Consider the following 15,545-nt stretch of genomic DNA (forward strand, 5'->3'; position numbering starts at 1 on the left):
CGCTTGTAGTTAACCAGCACTAGTGCTCGTGGGAGATGGATGAGAAAAGAGCTTGCTTCTGCATGGTTCATGTTCTTCTAATTCAGCCCGTCTCTTCTGGAGGCTGCTTGTCCTGCAGTGTGTGACACCTGAGGACAGCACACACTGCCACCAAGACTGTCCTACTACATGACTCAGGCAGGCCAGACCACAGGACCTCACTTTTCCCACTGCATTTCTGGCACAGGGTTCAGTTTACCTGAGAGGGAATACATCTCCCACTTCAGGTGTAAGTGCCAAAATGAACTCTGACTGCAGGCAATCTGGGGGTGATCATCCACCAAAGCCCACCCACTTCATGAGACCAACAGGTAACTGCTGTCTCCTCACTTAAGGGAAGCTAAGGTGTGTAAAAATTAATCCAGCTTCCTTTCTTCTCAATTATGGTACCTTATGGCATGCAAAGAGCTCTGTCACACCCCACATTGTTCGCATCGCTCAAAATTAAGTGGTATTTTAAACCAAAGAATTTTCAGATTTTCAGTTAGGAAGATAAACATATATACATTTAATCAAAAGGGGTTGGTTATGACTTTTCTTTGTGGAGATGAACACACCCAATACTGTTAGTCAGTATGCAAGCACAGTAACTACTATCCTTAAACGACGATTAAATATTTAACGCTGCCTGCTGAAAGGAGGTTATTACCACACAGCGACAGGAAACCCTCTCCAGCATTTTACAGGTAGAGCAGAAGGCCTCCAAGAACAGTCAGGTTTCTTTTTTATTGTTTTTATTTTTTTGCTTGTAAGGATTAGGAAAGCCAAATAGCCTTCATGACCTACTATGGAAGTTATTTCCCCCCTTAAAGCAAACGCGAACAACAACGCACAACTCACATGGAATTCATTAACTTCAAGTTTCTTAAGTTTTAGAACCACTTACTTCCCTACAGGCTAAATGAAAACATTTTGGAAGAGCTGCTTTAGAACAAAAATCTGAAATTTGGTTCTTCTCGGGTCCCTGCCTCACTTCTCTAGAGAAGGGTCTACACAGAGACCCCAGGAAGACAGTCCTGAGGCCTCGTGGCAGGAGCTCACGCTCCCTCTCCCGCCATGCACGCCTGAATGTGGAAGAAAGATGCAGATAGTGCACTAATCCTTTTGGCGTAAAAAAGGCGTTTTGTCCAACTCTGAAGAGGTGTCATCATAGAGAGGTTCTGCTGTGGGACTGAATAACACTGCCACAACTGATGCAGCAGTTGCTCATCCCCTGCACCTCACCAGCTCCGTACGTCTCCACAGATTTAGCTTTCTTGGGATCAGAAAGGACTTAGAAAAGCATCCACGTGGAAACCTGCTGCAAATGGACACCACCAATTAAGCAACACCCACAAACTGAAGAAAAAGCAGCACGAGGCAGGCACCTGGGCATTTGAAGCAGTCTAACCAGAGCTGGAGTATATCTGGTAAAAATACATCCCTGCTCAACATTTTTCATGAGTCGCTCTTGACTGATGCGAAAGGATCAGGGAAGGAAGGGCTTGGCAGGGCAGCAGCACACGAGGAGCCCAGCATCGACAGAAGGTCTGCAAAGCACTTCAGTAAAGGTAAGGATAGCAAGGAAATGCCATTCCTTTAATGCTCATATTCCAGCAATCAGGAATGAACCTGCTGCTAACATTCAGAAGGAGAAGGCAGGACGAAAAATGAACTCCAATTAGGTTTCAGTGGCCTTTAACAAAAATCCCTTACAACATGGTATGACTTTTATGACAGGGGGAGCAACCCCATCTGAGCTCTTCCTTCCTCTTTCCCCTGTTCCACCGTGGAAGTGCTGATTGTGCGGTTCAGTATAAAGCTCACTTCCACACTGATACTGATACGACCATCAACACTCGATTTCTCTCATCGAGATAGCAACATAACCTCCCGGAAGCTGTGGTATCCTTCGTGGCTTTAAGCTCACAAATGCCCAGAGAACCAATACAGTATTTGTCTGGGGTCATTTTGGTTGTTTCTTCCTAAAGGGTCCCTTGGTTCTGAATTACCTTGATATTCAAACAATACTCAAATTGCCAAAATAAATAAGAGACGAGAGCAGAGGCAAAACCACAGAGGAGCTCCTTGAAATGCAGCTTCTCCTCAGGCTTGGTGCCCAAGCCAAGGGGCACCTGAAGCAGCCTAGTGCATTTGTGGGGTCTTTGACCACCAGGAGCTGGGCACCACGCTCCTCTGACAGCCCACCAGACAGATGGCTCTGCACAGACCATAAAGTGTGCAAGTGCTTTTTGAGTAGAAAGGCCAGAGTGAACACTGCACTTCTGTACTGTGACCTGTAAAAACTCCCGGATTAAGTTGAATAAACTCTACTCCTACTGATCAGTGCATTAAGTTCACTAAAAATAGACTAAAATTATGTTTCTAAAAAGCTGTGGTTTTGTTTTTTTTAAAATCAAACCAGCAAGCTCCAAATTGGGGACTACAGCCAGGTCCAAGAGAAAAATTCCTGAGCACAGAGGAAAAGCATTCAAAGCAGAAGGATTACACACCACCGCCCAAACAGCAAAACTATATTCAGAAGAAAGCTACCAGACTTTCGGCTTGCACAAAGTCTTCTCTCAAGAAAGAGGCACCGCATGAACAAAACGTGTCCCCTTGAAGCTCCACAAGAAGCTGCATCCAGGAACAAGATGTACGTGTAGAAACCGAAAGAGAGAGAGCGCTGAACTCTTAGGAAATGATTTGTGCTGACCATAGCTGTTGTTCATTATTAAGCCATAACAGAAGTAAAAGCCTAGAAAGAAGAAATAGAAAGGTCTTGGTCTATTGGCGTTTAAATACTACTTCACTTATTCTCTTCTTTTAACATAATCACATTTTATATTGTAACTATTAAAGTAATATGGAAACCAAAAGGCTTCACCCTATACCAAGCCTGATCTCAAAGTGTTCAAATAAATCTCCTCCATTCGTTATTCATGCGCAGGGTGCTGCTCCTCGTTCATCCAGGACAGTGTGGCAATTCAACAGCAATTAAAAAAAGAAAATCTAGCAAAGCACTTCAGAACTTACACATCACACCACTTTCTCCAATCAATAATTTGTAACATTGTATGTTAGGAGCACATTCCACCTTTGGTCCTCTGCCACAGTCTAAACTGGGAAAGGAGCAAAACCCACATTTAATGCTAGGCAGTAAAAGCAGAGTACAAATGAATTAACTGAAACTACTTGAAATGTATTACACAGACCCATCAAAGTATGTTGTTTCATGGCTTAAGTGCACGTTTCTTCACAGTTAAATGCATGAGCCAGTGACTGTCCATATACATGTTGAATTCCTCTACAAAGCCATTAGGAAACACAGTTTTTGGATGGTGGGTCCTATTTCTGTTTTCCACAAGGCAAGAGGAAGAGGTGTCAAAGTCCCAAAGGGACCTCTGTTACCAGTATCATCTGGCTGAAAAGTATTGCTGCCCATTCCCTATACTGATCAGCAAAACAACATTAAGAGAGCACATCAATCTCTGTCATTTAGCCACACAGCCTCCTACTAACGTGCATCCAGTATTTCTGATGGAAGTTGCTCCTCTGTTACCCCAACACGCAGCCACCACATCTCCTACCAGCTGACGACTCAGCAGTGCTTCACCACATGCAATGGGAGACCCCCACCCCTGAAAAACAGCCCAACAAACAGAGAATGCTGCTTTTTCACGGGAGCAGCATATTTACAGTTTTAAGAGAAACTTCCCAACAAGTCCAGACGATGCTCAAGTTATCTTCTCAAGCAACTCAGCACAGTTAATGCATCTCTCCCACACATTCGACAGGTTAATTCATATCTAAACACGTAAATTACTAAAGATTGGTCACAGCCCTTCCAAGCATAAGGAAACCTTCAGAGAAGGCCACTATGTTAGATGCAGCCCTGTTGATAAGCAGGGAGTCAATGCTTGCTTCACTCCCAAAACTATGGTTTGCAAGAGAACAATATCATTGTTTTCTGTCAAATCCACAGATGCCAGAGGGCCCTTCTATTTACTTAGCCTGTTATTTTTGTCACTACCTTTAAAACTCCCAGCTTTCTTCTGAGGATATACAGTCACTTTCCAAAATTACAGCTCAGCTTGCTTCCTCATTTAATTCCAGAGACACAACGGGGGAAGGGAAGAAGACATAAAGCAGACTTCTGACAAACTAGGGAGCACTAAAACTTATTTTTTCATCAACACAATAAACAGTCAGAGAATGGAACTCCTCCCTCCCACCTCACAATGTTTAAACCCTATTATTCACTCTTCAGGCTGTTATTAAGCCATCCAAACTAAATGCAGTTCTCCCCAGCTTTGGGCTATGAGCATCTCTGCTCCCAAGGTTGGTGCTGCACTCTTCTAATGGGGTGTTTTTCTTCAAAGGAGTGACACCGCACATCACAAGAGGAGCTGATCATGCAGGCTCTGTGTGGGCAAATCCACGCGGCTACCTGCAGCAGAGCACCTGCACCGTCCCAAAACAAAGCAGGCTCCGTTGGGGTTTATTCCACGTGCTTTTCCCTTTGCAACTCTACACGTACGCTGAATTACATATATCAGTCTCTCTCCCCATTTCTTCGTATGCAGAAGTTGTTAATGCAAACACTGCCCTACTCATCCCAGCTGCAAGAGTCGCACCACAGACAGGAGGAACATCCAAGGAGAGGCAGGGAGATGATGAGCCATTGCAGAGACACGGCTAAATCTTTGCCGAGCTGCCCAGTGCTGTGAACACTGCGAATTTCTTTGTGCATTAAACTATTTTCCTCGGACCGCATGAGCTTCTCCCATCTTCTCCAGCTCCCTGGGCTGGAGGGGTGTCAGAGGAGGTGGCCATGGTTATTAATTGACCTGTGTCTGCTGGTCTTCACGGGCACCCCCTCCCAAAGGGATCTGCAGCACCAGGGGGGCCCTCATCACCAGCAGCCGCCTCTCCCTGCTGTAGCATCCCACTTAAACCACTACAGGCAGCGCCTCACGTAGCAGCTCCTGCCCAGGGTTATTTCTTCATTTCCTGGCAGAGCACACGCAAATCAATGGGTTGCTTTTATGGTTTAGGGTTGGTTTCTTTTCTCCCCCGAGGAGCCTTGCTTTCTATTCCAAGGCAAAGTCGTGCTTCAAGCACATGGAACGGCATATGTTATTTCTTTCCCCACCAATCAAGAGACTAGAAGAAACCAGCCCGGTACGTATATACTTGCATTTCATAAAAGCTAGCGTCACCCCAGAACTGTCTTCATCGCAGCACCCAATCTGTCCACTCGGGACAAGGCGGCGACAGATGACAGGAAGGAGCCAGCCTGAGGCAACCTAAAGGTTTGTTTCCAGAAACGCTCATTTTCGCAGCTAGGAATGAGGAGCAACAGCCTTGCCATTTGCCTCCATCACCTCACCTGCACACGCTCTGCACAAACACCCACGAAGAGTTCACCTGACAGCAAACCGGCTGCGCCCAGCCTGCGTCCGTGGGACGGATCCTAAACAGCCACCGTTGTTCCCGGCCGTTTCTTGCTGACGGAGCCCAAGTGACAACCGAGAGGTAGCACAAAGGGCCATAGCACTTGGGTGGCAGCGGGCCAGGGCCGAAGGAACCAGCCCCAAAGGCAGCACAGGGAGCCCACAGACCAAGAGGTCTCTGGGCCTGGCAGCTGACGGCCAGTTTGGCACTGCTTCGTGCAGACAGATAGACAGCAGCGCTACCCAGAAGCCTTGCCCGAGAACTACAAAAGTAAGTTACACTTTCTGAAAGCAGCCGCTGAGCCAAACGTATTTATTGTAATTAAAAACATAAGGTAGATGAGGAGAATTAAGCTCCCCTCAATTTAGACAGGAACTCATATCTTAAAATGCACCAGAGGCATACGGTAATCTTCCAGAAATGTTTTTCCTGTCATGTCTTACTGTTTAATTATATATTGCCATTCCAAACTACCATGGCAGATTTTAAGCAACTTCTTCTTTTCTCCATAATTAATCACAGCAAAGATTCATCTGCTCTTCAAGCGCGGCGCTGACAGCACTGCTTTCACCACTGCAAGGCCATCAGCCCCCAGCAATCCTTCCCGAAAGCTGCTGCAGAGAGGGACGACCCCCTGCTCGCAGGAGATGTCCTTCAGAAGGCCCCGTAAGTGGCAGAGGCACACGGGGGCGAGCAGCAGCCACACCGAACCACCAGGCTGTAGCAGGATGGGTGGCTGAGCAACGCCGGGGCCATCTTAGGGGCAGCTCTGGTCACCCTGGGCCCTGGTGGAAGCGCACAAGACGCGCCATCGAAACCGCTTGCCTCTACGCATAGATCTGCCTTAACACTATCTATCTAGTTAGAGGAGAGCCACATCATAAGCAGGAAATAATAAAAAGGCTAACAGGGTGACAGAAGGAAGCCCTACTCTCCCTCTGTGGCACCACATGTCACAACCGTGAGCTCACTGAGTAAAGCCAATCCTCTTGCTTTCCGAAATCAAGCATTTATCGCTTACAACAGCTACAGGACGCGGCACTTTAAGTTCTGCTGACCAATATAGAAGAAAGTATTTTCAACATAATAACTAACATACAAGATCTCTGCTCAGAAGCACTTTATCCTTCATCCTCTCTGCTCGAGGATGAATTAGATACTTGCAAAAGTACTTTTCCACCCATGAAACCCTGTGACATAGGCTCTCTTTGTACAAGTAACATACATAAAACCCAACCCATTGTTAATTTATTTTGATTGCTCTATAGAAAAATGAAGATTTGCTGCTATATCCCTCTCCTGGTATGCTGGCAGCTTTCCAGTAACAAGTCATTAAGAAAAAAGTTACACAGCCAGTTCCGCTCATGAGATCAGGCATGGATGGGCACAGTCCTGAGCAGCAGCGAAACTCCACGCATCTTTTTACACTCTCCAAAGAGTAACTTTGGATCAAAGCCCAAGTTTTCAGTAACCAACCGTCATATTAATTCTGCCACCCTTAGGACTTTCTAGCTGCTTCCCAGTTCTCCACAGCAAGATAGCTAAAGCAACAACAACTACAAAAGGGACAGTATTTTCAGTTTGACAGGTTGCTAAAGTTTACATTTGTGTCCAAATACTTAAAAACATTTTTACTAGAACCACTCTTTGTTAAGGGATACCTTTGAAAGACTTTTGAACTCCAAATCATGTTTTCCCAAAAAAACTATAACAAAATAATTTAAACGTATATGTGCATGCTCTCCTGAATCATTGCTAGAGATGTCCCACATCAGCTGGTGACAAGCTTACAGCGTGACAAGAAACAGAAGGACAACTCCGACACCTCATTTTCCATTACAAAAGAAAGTAAAGTGGAGAACATAAACTTTGTCTGGCCCAGCCCTCTGTGCCCTCAGAAACAAGACTGACCCCAAGATACCCCAAATATCAGCAAGTGCAAAGGTAGAACTCCTACTGTACTCATGTCATGCTGCAAATAGCATCCCATGCCAGACAAGCCGTCCCAGCAACAAAGAACTCTGCTCATTTTGACACTTAAAAGGGAAAACTTTCTCTCTTCCAGATACCTATGGAAAGTGGAAACAGCTTATAATATTTTCCCCAGTCCCAACAGCTATCCTTTAATTTACCGCTATGGGTACTTCAGCCCTTTCATTAGGAAATCCCTCCCACGGGTTTACTTGTAGGGAAAGGTTCAGATCCGAGCTATGTAGCACAGTAATTAGCTTCAAGAAATCACACAACCAGATCCAAGCCAGTGTATCATTTTTAAAAGATCAATTATTTAAGATCAATCTCTGCTCACAGTTTTTAGTCTAATGCACATGTCTTTCAGCTTTCTCAGCCTCAGAATATACACAATTCTCTCATTAAGAGAGAAGAGGAAAGTTAAAGTGGTTGCAACGGGAGAGCTGCAATCGTCTGCCCTAGCCCAAACAACAGAAGTTGCTGTACAATCTGTTCATCCAAGGAAAACCTCAAATACAGCCATGTTTCCTCAGACGGGCTACAAAAGCGTAGTACTCGCATACGCATCGGCACACCATCCATCCACAGGCTACCCCCAAACTCAAAGCCCTTAGAGGTTTCTGACTGCATGTTTATTATCAAATAAAGTCACATCCAGAGGTTTCAAAGTAACAGAAGAAAAAGTACACAAGCACTACAGAACTCAAGGTTCAAAGCCACAAAGCATTTCTGTTTCCTAAATTGCATTTCTGGAACAGTAGGACTCCATCCACCACAGGTTTCATCCCTCACACAGACGATGTCTAAGAATGAACTATGCAAACACCAGTGTGATTTGGACTCAAACCCGCATCCTGCTTCATCTGACATATCAAATCACCAGCAATGGAAAACTTACTTTTTTTTTAATGCATGGGATTTTTTTTTTTAAAGCAAACGTGTTACTGGTTTCCAGATATCAAAGAAAAACCTTTTCTTGACAACAAGAGCATTTCGCATTTAAGAGAGAATGGATGGTCTTTGAAACTAAAGACGTGAGCATCCAGGCTCTGGATGTACCACAAACTTCTGCTGAGGTTTACGCGACTCACTTCTGCGCCCATAAACCCTCCACCTTCCCACTGCCAAGATGTAGATGGCTCCTCGCCCCTCCAGCATCCGTCAGCGCCTCAGCGAGACTCCAACGTACCACAAAATAAAAGCACGCTTTTACATTTTTCCAGTAACCTTCAGATCTGTTCCACGAGGAGGAAGTGCCTGAGCTGGTAGCCGTAGACCCCCCGTGCTATACGAAGGAGGAAAGGCACGAGTTCACGTTGGGGCGCCTGGTCAGCAGGCAGGGCGGCGTGGCAGCCACCGCCGCTGCCATTCCCAGCGTTGGGGAAGGCAGACGGGAGCTGCCAACGCCAGGTTGCATAAGAGCACTCCGAGCGCGTGGTGATTTACAAAAGCAGGGGTAATCACAACGCAGGAGGTGGGTCCCAAACACGCACACTTGACTAACACCGGGTTGGAAGGAGAGAGAGGAGCGGGAGAGCGCGCTCCGCCGCCGCCACCACCGCCACCACGACCATCATACCACCACCGCCACCACCACGGGCTCGCAGCACAGGGCACACCGGGTCGGGAGCCCCGTGTGGGGCGCCTCGGGGGGCAGCTTACCCGAGCGGCACTTGATGATGTCGCTGAACTCTCCGGGCGCCCCGCCGGCTCCTTCCTCCGGCCGGGCGAGGCGGGCCATGCCGGGCTCCTACGCCCTCGGGCGGGGGGCTCCCATGGGTCCCGCTCAGCACCTGCCGGGGGAGCACAGAGGCACCGTGACCCCGCCGTCCCGCCGCGGGTGTCCCCGGCACCGGGCCGCCGAGCTCCCACCCCCCGGCGGGGACCGGAGCCGCGGAGGCGCCGCCCGCCCTCGGGCACCCCGGCGGCGGCGCAGGCAGCCCGGCGGCCCCGCCCGGCCCGGCCCCGCTCCCGCGGCCCGGCCCGCCCCGCAGGTGCCCCGAGCCGCGGGCACCGCCGCTCCCCCCCGCCACGTCGGGGAACAAACTTTGTCCGTGCCGTCCCGAGCCGAGCCGAGCCGAGCCGAGCCGAGCCGAGCCGAGCCGAGCCGAGCCGAGCCGAGCCGAGCCGCCACTCACCCCTCGGACACGGCGGCGGGAGGCGGCCCCGCTCCCCGCGGCGGCTCCTCCCCCCCACAACTTTTTGTGCGAGCCGCCGCTGCCTCTCCTCCTCCTCCTCCTCCGCCTCCGCCTCCGCCCGGCCCCGCCCCGGCCCCGCAGCCCCTTTGTTAGCCGGGGCCGGCGCCGAGCTGCGGAGCCGCGCGGCCGCTCCTCCGAGGGGGCGGGTGGGGAGCGGGAGGCGCGGCACGGCACGGCTGGGGCGGGGCGGCTCCGCTCCGCCTCTGGGCACCGCCGGGGCCGCCCCGCCCCGCCCCGTCCCGCCCCGTCCCGTCCCGTCCCGTCCCGTCCCGTCCCGCCGCCGCCTCCGGGCGCCGAGCGCCGCCGTGCCCGGGTAAGGCGGGTCCTGGCACCGCCGTTCGCCCGGCCGGGCTGTGGCTGGCCGCAGGGGCGGCAGCAGGGCCGTGTTCCCCCGCCGCTCTTGCTAGCGGTGCGCTGCCTTCCCGAGCGGTGCGGTATCGGCAATAAGCCATTGGCGTGTGTGTTGTAGCCCGAGCTGGCTGCGATACTCGCCCACACTTCCCCATTTCTCCCAAAGGAAAAAAAAAAAAACACCTCGCACAAGCAAGTAAAGCTATCTGTAAATTCGTATTTAACCGTTTTTTTTCCTCAGCCTTTGGTCATTTTGCCTGTGCAGCACGTGTGTGACTGACTGGGACATACTGCCCTGTGTCCCAGAGGGGGTCTCCTGGACAATCTGGCAGGTTTTTGCCCTTTGGATGAGCCCAGGAGATGCAGACAGCCGGTCGTGCTTATCCAGTAGTCTCTGCAGTGACATGGTACCAGCCAGCCACTGCACCGTGGCCCACACTGCCCAACCACGGTCTGCGCTCCCTCCTGCTCCTCACGCACACGGCCACCACGGCGGTGCCAACCTTGGTGCCAAACCCGCTGTGGCTGCAGGTCACCGGTGGCGAACACCACAAACCTGCCCACGAGAACTGGTGCCTAACCAAGGCAGTGCCCCATGTTCAATTCCCAGTGGTGAAAAATACGTGAATGCTGGGGCTCCGGGATCCAGATACAACCCGGCTGCTCCTGAGGCAGGTCATCCCAGAAGGCAAGGACAAATGTACGCCTCTGTATAACCCAGCACCGCCCAAGAGCCAGCGCCGGTGAGAAACACCACTTCTGGTGCTTTTCGCCAGACCACCTGCTGATCTTGGGCGATCCCAAGGCTCCGCACCGCCTCGGCCATTGCAAGGAACAGCCGAGAGGGAGGAAGGCCCTCCTGCGTGGCAGGCAGGGGTCAGGCAGTTTGCAGAGGTGACCGCGGGTGCTGCCACGAAGCCGGGTGCTAAAAGCTGCAGGCACGCTGCTCAGCTGCAGGAGGAAGCGGCTGTGTCCCGTTTCACAACTCTGCTTGTACGCCCAAGGTCCTGAGCTGTATATGCTCACCCCGAAAGCACCTACAAATTATTTCAATAAAAGAAACACATTTTAGTTCAACCCGATAGCATTTCCTTTTTTTTTTTTTTTTTCCCTGTTCTGGTTCAGAGTGAAGTAGCATCATTTTCTGCTTTGAACTGGAGTGCCAGCAGAAAGGCGATGGAGTAACGAGACTGAACGCTACCTCGGGGCAGCAGCGGAGTGGTTTTTTCTTGGTGTGTTTCAGACATGCCTCTTTCCACAGCAGTGCTCACTCTGCTGCTGATCAAAGTCTGAATTTTCTGAGCTAGTTACTTAGACTGCAGGCTTCCCAATGCAAAGGCTATAATTTTTATATCTGGGTTTTAAGGCACAAGTCCATCAAGATAAAAAAAAAAAAACACAACCTAGTCTTTAATACTCTGTACATGTGCATGCTTTAGGTCTCTCTAATTTTGTATTCCGGTGGTTGGTGGAATTAGAAAATAATGACTGGCACACTGTTAATGTCAAACAACAAAGTCTCCACTGGGTCATATTTCTCAAACCTACATTCATCTACAAATGTCTTGGTTGCTGCAGACCATTAATATCGTGTGGATTGTGCAGCACAGTTTACCTGTTTGTATAACGCAGAATAAATTAGGAAAATACAGGAAAAATCCCTGAAGCCCTTAGACAACGTTAAGAAGGGAGAGACAAGGGAATACAGAAAAAGAAACTGTGAAGAAACAGGCTGAGAAGATGTAGAGCCCTTGAACTTTGACCAAAGTAAATAAACACCTTATTCCTTAATGCATGGAAACAACGGAGTCGTGAGGCTCTGAGCTCATCTTACCTTGGCTCCTTGTCTTTGCTGTCGGTGTTTCTATTTTCAGAAAGCACCCGTAATTGATAGGATTTCTATAACCAAGAATTTCATGTATCTCATTACCTTGAGATTGACTGCTGTAATAATGCATGTACTCATACATCAGTGTTTTGTCATGATTTCAGAAAACCATTCTATATTCAGGAAGGCACGAGATACCAAATGGATTGCTCTGTCAGGAGACTGTCCCTTTATCATCCGTTTCTGCGTATCCCGGCATGTCCTCACTCCCAGTTAGCAGACCTGGCACACAGTCACCAGCAGACATTTTCCTGCAGAACTCGCATCTGAAGCGAAGTAACAGCTCTTCGGTGCCTCGGCACTGACGCACCGTGCTAACCAGTTAGTGCAAGTCCCTTGCTATTTTCATTACCTCTCATCTGAGGGGGAAAAAACTATAGAAAGACATATTCAATAAAAAATAAAATTCTCTCTGTATGTTCCTCTTGTGAGGAAAATTATCATTTTTTTTTTAATAAAAGCTTGGGTTGGTTTTATCTCTGACTCCTGTAGCGGTATCTTTCAAAGAACTCAGCCACGCTTAGCTTGTTCCTTTTCCTCCCTTTTGCTGTAATCCAAGTGCTTGAGAATTCTCTTTATTGTTCAACTAATTATCTGAAACTGAAATACTGAAAATCAGCCCTAGCACGATTTTTAAAGGTAGTCAAAGCATATTTTTCCCTCACTTCCTTAGTTGGAGATTTTCATTTTAACATTAGATTGCATGCTTTTAGTTGAACCTCATCCGCTTTTGTGTATAAGCTCCCTCAGAGCTCCTCCGTATCACCCATCTTGTTAATATTTAATGTATTTTTGTTGTGTCACTTTTTCCACTGCTCCTGCTCACCATTATTACCAGGGCCTGCCAGAAATGCGGATGTGGAGCAGCCCTGGGCATCCACCCTGACCCTGGGCCCCACCGCCCCTGCTCCCAGCAAACCTAGAGGCTCCTCTGCCAGCGGAGGGGCTGCAGTGAGGAAGGCAGCACTCTCCTCCTCTCTTTGCCCAGTAGGTAATGGAGACGTGGCACAACCTCACTTCTTCACAGCTGCCCTATGGCGGGGTCCAGATGCATTTCGTGATGAAATTTGGGATGGTTCGGCCACAGATAGCCAACTGCCCATCAGGAAGCACCCGGGATGGAAAGGAAAGGTGTGGGCAGGGGGAGCAGGCAGCAGGCAACCCAAAAAATGGAGCAGGCCTGGCTGTAGGATGTCCACCAAGCAGAATGCCTGTCACCTGTACCACCATACCTTCCTCTGGCTGCCCCTGGACCATTCGCATGGGGGTATTTCCATTTCCTTGAGTCGGGATGTGCATCTTCAGAAGATTCTCTCTGCTCTATTTTTATCTCATTAGATTCGATATATCTATTGATTAGATCAGATATGGGGGAATATTGTGTGCATAAAGTACTCTGGAACCTAGTACCTTAAGTTTCAGCAATTTTTTATTCCTTCATTATAAAACCCCAGAAAATTACACTGTCTTAATAGAAATGCTGACATCCCTTTAACTGCATGACATTAATTGAAGCTACCATAATTTATCATCATTCCAAAGGCTATAACCCCTAAAAGTACATTAAACAAGAGTGCATTAATGAACAATTATAGTAATCAATTTACCCTCCCAACATAACTCTCTAAACCGCAGCAGAAAACCACCATCATCAAAAATGCCTGTGCAGGACCAGGACCGGAACCTTTGGTCAACATCATGCTGCCACAGTCTGCAAGGGCAGGTGAAAGTTGTTAGTCAAAGTCACTCTTCGTACAAATCGTTTTCTGATTATTTATTTAGTCTTTTGCTCCTGGTTATTTTTCGAGTGCTGCTCCATCCTCACTTGAATAGCCCGCGCTACGTATCAGCACAGGTTTGTTTAGTGGTCAGACAAGTAAATGCATGATGCTTTTACAACTCCAGAATAAGTACAGTTTTTAAACTAGTTTATCAGTGGTTAAAATAGGAAGCAGGACTCCTGTGTTAACGCAACATAGAAACTGGGGGAACTTGCTTCATTTTTGCACTAACTTGGTTCACTCTTGGCTCACAAATAACATGTTCCATCATAGAGGCATTATTTACTCAATGAAAAAATAAAATGGTTGGACAAAGACGATTTGGAAATGTTTTCAAAAGGAAAGCACTCACCACTCTGCAAAAATAGTTATCGGTGGAAAATGTGGACAGGGTGTTTCTCTGTAAATGTGTTTTTTGTTTGTTTGTTTTTGGTTTTTTTTGGTTTTTTGTTTGTTTGTTTTTGTTTGTTTTTCCAAGGGTAGGCAGTGAGAGAAGATGAAGTATATTCAATAGAAAACTTAAAAAGTAACTCAACTACTCTATGAATCCTCCCAACATGGAATGAAAACAAACCAACTTTATAAAGTGAAATGCAGCAAACATTTTTTCACAAATGATCATAGTTTTTTCATGTTTGCCTCACTTTAGACCAAATAATCAGGTATATGTCACTATTTCTGTGCTGTATCCTGTTAAACGACCAAAGTGAATGTTTTGTACTTGACCCCTTAAGAAGTTCTCTGATCAGATAAAGTATTTGTGATATTACATACAAGATCGTTTAAGTGTTAATAAAATCTCTCCCTGCTGAAAAATACTGTTCATTAACTTCCGTACCGGGATTGTGGCACACTGCGACCACCAAAAGCACCATCAAGAAGGCAGTGCTGGCAATGGCACGTCCCACCTTCCCACCTACTCAGCACTTCCCATCAGATCCTAACCTTGCCCCGACTGCACTCAGCAGTCTGTGGCTCCTACCCCTCAGCCACAGGAGGACACAGGTGGTCACCAAGAGTGAGCCAAAAGCCAGGCTGGGAATTCTTGGGCACTCACCTCTCCAGCTGCAGGGCAGCTGCAGGCCAGAAGCTACAAAGCTGTGCCCTCGCAGCCCCGAAGAAATGGTCACAGATGTGGCCTCCAGACCGCGGATGGACAGCATAGAGCAAGGGGAAGGTGTGACTGGGTTTTGCCATGTCTGCCACTGCAGGCATGCCCTCCGACCCTTCAGAGAGCCTCGCTCTTCACTGACTCTCTATGGGTTCACACAACTATGATTAGCCTTATACTTTCAAAACAGGTAGTTTTGTTAATGTACTGAAAGTCCAAATAACTTTTAATTATTACAACTGATATCATAGAATCATAGAATGGCTTGGGCTGGAAGGGACCTTAAAGATCATCTAATTCCAACCCCCCTGCTATAGGCAGGGATGCCACCCACTATATCAGGTTTGCCAGGGCCCCATCCAGCCTGGCTTTGAACTTTGTTCAGCCTGGCCTTGAAATTTTTTTTGTTTTCATTGAAATGACAAGGATTTGGGCTTTTAACTAAAATACAGTGACCACGATAACATTAGAACTGGACATTACGAATGCCTATATAAATTTTTAATTCTGAGCAAATGAATGCCCCTCTTTAGCCGATGGAATAAATCAAGTCTCATTTTATAGTCAGAAACTAATTTAGTTAGGAGTTTATTTCGCAGCACCTTGTTTCCCTGTGGCTACACCTGCAGGCCGCCTGCTCCCTCAGGGCCGCTTTGTGCCTGTGGTGCGAGGCCAGGCCCGAGACTGAGGGATGAAGCAGTGCGCGCTGCGGGCTTCACAGAGGAACGAGCAGGCCAATTTGTGTCATTGGGAGAGTTTGGAAGGGTCTG

The 15,545-nt window shown here is 48.1% G+C and overlaps 1 protein-coding gene across 2 annotated transcripts in view; it reads right to left on the minus strand.

Annotated features, from left to right (window-relative positions):
- The window catches only part of UTRN (utrophin), a 370,686-nt gene extending 360,990 nt beyond the window's left edge, over positions 1 to 9,696 (minus strand). Inside the window, exons 1-2 of one of the 2 annotated variants that reach the window (XM_050709839.1) lie at positions 9,585 to 9,696; positions 9,109 to 9,239 (exon numbers count right to left, since the gene is read on the minus strand). In XM_050709839.1, coding sequence (XP_050565796.1) covers positions 9,109 to 9,187 — 79 coding nt within the window. In that variant the 5' untranslated portion in view covers positions 9,188 to 9,239; positions 9,585 to 9,696. Of the gene's footprint in view, positions 1 to 9,108; positions 9,240 to 9,493 lie in introns of both variants that reach the window. The other variant, XM_035538805.2, reaches the window with a different exon arrangement.
- Positions 9,697 to 15,545: the final 5,849 nt, after the last annotated feature.

Source organism: Cygnus atratus, chromosome 3 (genome assembly GCF_013377495.2).
Source record: "Cygnus atratus isolate AKBS03 ecotype Queensland, Australia chromosome 3, CAtr_DNAZoo_HiC_assembly, whole genome shotgun sequence".
In the NCBI taxonomy this organism is placed as follows: domain Eukaryota; kingdom Metazoa; phylum Chordata; class Aves; order Anseriformes; family Anatidae; genus Cygnus; species Cygnus atratus.